The 6,359-nt window shown below is 41.8% G+C and overlaps 1 protein-coding gene across 1 annotated transcript in view; it reads left to right on the forward strand.

The window, feature by feature from the left end:
* GNPAT (glyceronephosphate O-acyltransferase) overlaps nucleotides 1-6,083 on the forward strand; it is a 19,287-nt gene extending 13,204 nt beyond the window's left edge. The window contains exons 12-16 of the mRNA XM_009329245.1: nucleotides 2,628-2,768; nucleotides 3,683-3,782; nucleotides 3,876-3,969; nucleotides 5,168-5,229; nucleotides 5,539-6,083. Of these exons, the coding sequence (XP_009327520.1) occupies nucleotides 2,628-2,768; nucleotides 3,683-3,782; nucleotides 3,876-3,969; nucleotides 5,168-5,229; nucleotides 5,539-5,582 (441 nt within the window). The 3' untranslated portion in view covers nucleotides 5,583-6,083. The remainder of the gene's footprint in view (nucleotides 1-2,627; nucleotides 2,769-3,682; nucleotides 3,783-3,875; nucleotides 3,970-5,167; nucleotides 5,230-5,538) is intronic.
* The last annotated feature ends 276 nt before the right edge of the window (nucleotides 6,084-6,359 follow it).

Here is a 6,359-nt window from a genome sequence, read left to right on the forward strand (position 1 = left end):
TTCCCCAGTTTATGTACTGAGCATGACGTCATATGGTATGGAATATCCCTGTGGCCAGTTGGGGTCAGCTGTCCTGGCTGTGCCCCCTCCCAGCTCCTTGTGCACCTCCAGCCTTCTCAGTCGGTAGAGCACGGGAAGCCGAAAAGTCCTTGGCTAGTGTAAGCACTACCTGGCAACAACTGAACCATCGGTGTGTTATCAACATTGTTCTCCCCTAGATCCAAACCACAGCGCTGTACCAGCTACTCGGAAGAAAATTAACTCTATCCCAGCCAAAACCAGGACAGTCAGTAACGCAGCCAACTAAAATAGCATCTGATTTCAGGGCTCTACTGAACAAGTGCTTTGTGATAAACACCTACAGTGACAGCAACTTGATCTGTAAGTGGGAGGGGGAACTTAAAAGGGGGTCATTTGGTTAGTTCTAAAACATTGTCTGAATCCACAAGGTTGCGTGTGCAATCTTCACCCCTCCACCCCCCCCAGTAAAAAACTAAAAGTCCTGAAATTGCCCAATTCTGAACTATTAAAATGAACTGTAGCAGAAGTTTGGCTTTTTTTGCATAAAGCTACCAGTCTTCCAGCATGGATATAAAAATTTATGTAAAGTAGTCTTTTAAATGACGTGTAAATACTGTCCTCTTGCTCTGCAGTTATGAAAGAGACCTTAGGCTGTGAAGAAAAAAGTGTTAATGTAGATTTAATTGAATTCTGTCACAGAATGGGCATGTTCTGTCAGCGCAGAAACAAAACGGGAATTCTCACTGAGGGTACGCCAGGATAATTCTTCCTAAAAGCTCTTGCAGACTGTGTAGCAGAGGGGCACTGTTGCTCTTTCAGAAAGTTAAACTATAGGTATTATACCAATTAATGATCAACCATTGTATGCCCTTGTTATCTTTGTCAAATAGAGTATGCAATTCTAAATTTAAGTACCTATTGTCCTCTGGTTGATTATACTCCTTCTAGTGCAGCTGTGATCCGTTGTTTTGTGTAGCTCCATGTGTGTGGTCTGTGATGGCAGGGCTACCAGCAGACTGTGCCAACACCCAGTGCCTCATCTGTTACAGCACACCTCTGTACCTGCCTCACCGCCGTGCTGTGCAGTCAAGGAATCTACTCTGTAGTGTTTATACAGTGGCTAATGTTCCTCTTATACCTTGAACTCTGAAGGTTTCAATGTTCCTCTGCATTAGTAAACTTTTTTTTTAATATTTTGATGGTTTATGGTGGAGCCCTTTCAGCTTCTTATTACTGGCATTTAGCTCGTGTAGATTCAGATAGCACCTCGCGAGCACTATGAGGGACGTGCTTGTAGTAAAGCCCGATTTAAAGTTCTGCAGCCAATTTCTGTGTCCCCTCATTTCACCCCCCGCCCCATACAACCATTACTCAGACAAAGCCAGTATTGTTCCTGCATACTGCCTTATTACAGGGCTCAGTATGTCTGCCTGCTCCCCTAACACAGCTGGGCACAGGCAAGCTGCGAAAACTGCGGGCAGCACTTTGCTCTCTGCAGGACTTGCTGTGTCGGTTTGTACACATCCTGCTGGGTCGGAGCGGGCTCTAGTCCAGCCAGCTTGAAATGCAGGTGAGCAGAAGTTTATCAGTACAAAAACTGGTTCAGCGTCATACCCAATATGAACGGGTAAGTCCATGTGTAGTTTTTATTTGGATTTAAAACTGATTAAATATGATTTTTATCAGTGCTAAGGCCAAATATCTGATGGTGGTATTTGTGACCTTTCCTGCGTTAAAAGAAGAGAGAAGTATAATTTTTGTAAGAATATTCAAGACTTGCGGCTATATTAAAATCTCATAGATTTTTATATAGAAGAGAATTGGGCTTTTTTTTAAAGGCTGATTGGCACCGTTATGTTAAGTTTCCATCGTTAGCAATTGTTGCCTCTTCCAGCTTTTCTTAAGTACCAAAACCAAGCAGGGAACAGGAAGGCGACTGGCTATGACTGACTTTACTGGAGTCGAATGAAAGAGTTGCTATAACGTTAAGGGATCTCGTAGCAACCCAGCCCTCTAGTCGTCCACGTGTCTGTGTCCCGTCCCCTCGTGTTCTCTGTGTGTGTGGCCTGTGTCCCCTCCCCCTTACGCCGATATTGGCAGTAAAATGGTTTTGTCATTGACATTTCCATAATTTGTAACTTTTGGCCATTGTGTTGCCTCTTTTGTAGAGGGCAGGTCAGTGAACTATGTTATCATTTATCGCAAACAGTGGACATGAGATAAAGGCAAACCCTGACTTTAAAAATAAATAAATTAAAAAAACCCTCACCCACAGGGAAAAAACCCTAAACCAGACAACCTGACCCTATTCTGACAAAATCTTGAGGGAGCTCAGTCTGGCTGTTACAATAGCAGCCGCAGCCGCTATTCTTTGCTCCTAGGCCTGTTGTGCATCGAGACGCTGCTGTGTGTAAGAACATATTCCCACTGCCTTTTTGTAAGGGTGTTTCTGGTATATAGGAAAATTCTGGTTCGAGCCTCTTGAGAACGGAGTTCAGAAATGGAAGTGGTTGTCCTGTTGCGTGGTTTTTGTTGTTGGTTTTGTGGGGAAAGGTAGCTGCGCTTACTGTAGATGTTAAAATTTCAGTTATGCTTCTCTCTCCCAGGATTTTGAGGAAGGATGTTTTCTACTCACAAAATGTGATGCCATTCAAACAAGTCAACAGGAAATCTACCCTACCGACAAAGGAAGTGTTATAGTATCTTTCTTGTCGGCCATGTTCAGACCTTTTGTGGAAGGTTATCAGGTATGTTTTTCTTCAGAAAATTATCTTTTTTCTCCTGTAAAAAAAGGGAAACTAGGAGAGCTGTGATACTTCTGCAGTATAAATAGTGACTGTTTTCATGGCTGGGAAGTGCCAGAGTTGAGAAATAGCAGTAATAAATATCTTAAACACCACCCTCTCCCCAGCGTCCTGATTTCAGCTTTTGGCTCAGACTTTTCCAATTGACTAAAGCACTACCTACCTGGTAATGTGACGACCTGTTGTAGGTTTATAAGCTTCACAGGGAGTGTGCTGGTACCAGGTTCATTGCTCTTTCTTACCAGGAGCTCTTGCTTAATTCATTTTACGTGGGTTGTTCTGCCAGGTGCAGAAATGAGTATGCATCTCATATCTGATAGCTTTTTTGGGAGTCATTGACTGCATCCATATCTCTCTAAATTCTTTTGGTTTTCCAAGGTTCTAATAAGACTAAACACTTACATTCCTGTAACAAGCAATGTATACAAAAACAGGAGGCTAAAATCTCAGGTATGTCAGCGTAAGATTGGTGGGGCTGTAGGCGTTTGAACCTAGTGGAATCTGTTAATGATCTGGTCTATGACTTGGGCTGAACTGTACTGATTTGCCCAGTTTTTCCCATCTGTAAAACAGGTATTGCTTTAAAAAAATTCTACTGTTTTTGATTGTGAGAACAGGAATGTTAAATTAATGTCTGAGGTAACTATTATAGTAACACTGAATCTTATTTTAATATTAGGATTCTCACGCCTGTTAAACAGTGATAAAAACTTCAGATGCTCTATGTAACGGTATCTTTTGAGTTCCTCTCCTGCACTTTTCAAAGTGTAACAGTCTGACTTACTTATGAGGACACATCTGTTTATAATCCATAACAATCGAAAGGAAAGAAGCGCTAACTTTTTTTAAAATGTTAGTTAATTTTCAGATACCTCTTAAAGGAAACAAAAGAAGCCTTTACCGAGAAGCAGTTTATACCTGGAGTCCGCAACTTTGTTTTTCAACTTCTTGAAAAGGGTGTGTACAGCCGTTATGCAATATGATTTTACAAGTGTCGCCTGTTAATGGACAGTGATAAAGCTTTTAATTGTGTTTCTGCTTTCTCTGTAGGGAGCACGCAGTGTTATGAAGCGCTGTCTTCTGACATGCAGAAAAATGCCTTAGCAGCGCTTGTGCAACTCGGTGCAGTGAAGAAGAAGAAAATGTGAGTAACATCGGCTTTTTTGGTGTATAGAAGTCAGCGTGTGGTCTTACTGGCAATTCTTAATGACTGAGCTATTAGTATTAAGCAGAACAGCAGAACCCCAGCTGCCTGAGCACCTGAGTCATGGTGAAGACCCAGGTAGTTCCTTTCTGTACGCGTTGTAGAAGCAGAATGGCACCCCCCCATAGTGAAAACACTCCTGTGGGACCCAGCAACAAAATTCATTAGCTCGCTAGGAGGCTGCTTCTGACACCCTTTACCTTTTGGTTTTCAAAGTTTCTCCCAAGGCTTTGATAAGCGAAGAGAACAGTCCTGCTTATTTTTAATAGAAGAGTTACTCTATGTGTTCCAGTAAGCCTCATCAGGCAATGTGAGCAATAATCAGGAATACTAGTAATTTGGGGCGGGGGGGGGGTTCAGCACTAACATCTCAAAGCGATGTAACTGAAAGCTCAGTCATTAAAGTCTTTCAACACGGTTCATGGTTTATAAGCCTAAGATTAAAAACCAGCTATTGTTATACAAAAATACAGTGACATGCATTTCCTGTTATCAGATTAATTTGTGTGGTGGTGCTTCTTACTGTATTTAAAAGTATAAACATGGAAGTCCCTGATACAACAAGTCCCCACATTGTCTTGAGTGTTTGACGGAATGTAGTTGGCAGCTGATGACCCTGAGCTATTTTCTTATGCCTCTGTTTAGGAAACGAATTGGTTAAGGTTTGTAGTGCTCTTGGAAAGTGCACAAGGTACTGTTTTGTTACATCCCCGGCCATGTCACTGTGCTAAACAGATGTCTATAGCTAAATTCCCCTTTCAAGTAAAAGGAGTAAATCAATTGAGTGCAACAGAATTTGACATCAGCTGAAGATTTAGTTCAGTTTCAGAGAGATAGTCTTGAAAATTATCTGATTGAAAACAAACAAATGTTCTCTTCCTGCAGTTGGTCCTAATAAAAATCAAGGGGGGAGAGAAACATGGGGACTGTGAACAAGAGGAAGGATAAAGAAACCCTAGCTGTCCTTGAGTACAATCTGCTTAGAAGTCTGCCGTGTCCTTAAAATTAATATGTATGCTGATAAGATGAAAAATATGATGTAATTATGAAAATGTTTAATTCAGATTATTTGTACAGAAATGACTGGAATAAGAAATATTCACTGAAGAAACAGGGTTTTTTTTTCTTTTAACTGTAGGTCCAATGGATTCACTTACAGTGTAAATCAAGAGGCTGTTAATAAAATCCTGGACATGTTTGGTAAGTGTTCTTTAATTAATTTGAAGAGAGCTTCTCAAGTTATAAATTACTCTGGACAATGCACATATGTTAGATGTAGTGTTTTTTCCCTAGTAGTTCCTTAGATTCATCTGTATGAAAATCCTAATGATATTTTTTGTTACAATACTTTTTCTGGTGTCGACTGCAGCTTTGAATCTCCCTTCTTCATTTGAAATACTGTGCTGCAACCCAATGACCACGGAAAATAAAGCAAGAAGTAGTTTAATGGAGAGTGGTATTTACAGCATTTTGATGATAAGTGTTTACTTTTCCCCCCCTCCCCGTTAGACGCTAGGATACCTGTACAGAAACCTGTGGCTGCACGACTCTAAATGGTTCCTGATGCTGTGACTGGATGTAAGCACCTGCTGAGAACACCGACCACCACCCAGCCGGAGCAGGGACGGGAGCGGGCCCGGTACCCCTCTTGCCCAGCCAGCCTGCACGCGTGGGAGGCGGAGAGGTGTTCTTCAGCGGGGCAGCTCTCCGTTACCACTTGGGAACCGTTGCCGCTGAGGGTTGGAGTTGTATTTGTATCCTCACTGTGTTTTGTTTTTTAAAACAGATTAAACATTGTTGTCTTTTTTTTTTTTTTCTTTTTGGAAAAATATTTAAAGAGATGTGCGCAGTAATGGCTACTTAAATACATTTTTCTAGACTTGTAACAAGGAATGTGATTGGCTTCAAATATTTCATGGATGTGAAAATGTAACCGGGAATTAAAATACTCGCTGTTAAAATTAATATTTAGAAAAATACGTTGCTGGCTGCCTAAATGTAAGATAAAGCCCTTACGAACGAAGAGCACAAATCAAATCTTGGGCAATAACCAGAAATGCTAATTGTGTCGGGTTTTGTTTTGGGGGTTTATTTTGTTTTGTTTTTTAGGTAACTTGGCATTATTTTAATTACTTCAAGAATGTTATATTTAAAAATTGAATTAAAGCAGCGTCCTTACCGCGTCTGTTCTCTCCTCCCCTTCCCCCTCCCCCTCCCCGATGCCTGCGGTACCCGTCCAGGCGGCAGAGCTCGGCCCTCGCCCGTCAGGGAGCGCCTTCCGCCCTTCCCGCCTCCGCTCCGTTACAAAACCGCAGCGGAGACCGGCGGGG

Source organism: Pygoscelis adeliae, unplaced genomic scaffold (genome assembly GCF_000699105.1).
Source record: "Pygoscelis adeliae isolate BGI_AS28 unplaced genomic scaffold, ASM69910v1 Scaffold77, whole genome shotgun sequence".
Lineage (NCBI taxonomy): Eukaryota > Metazoa > Chordata > Aves > Sphenisciformes > Spheniscidae > Pygoscelis > Pygoscelis adeliae.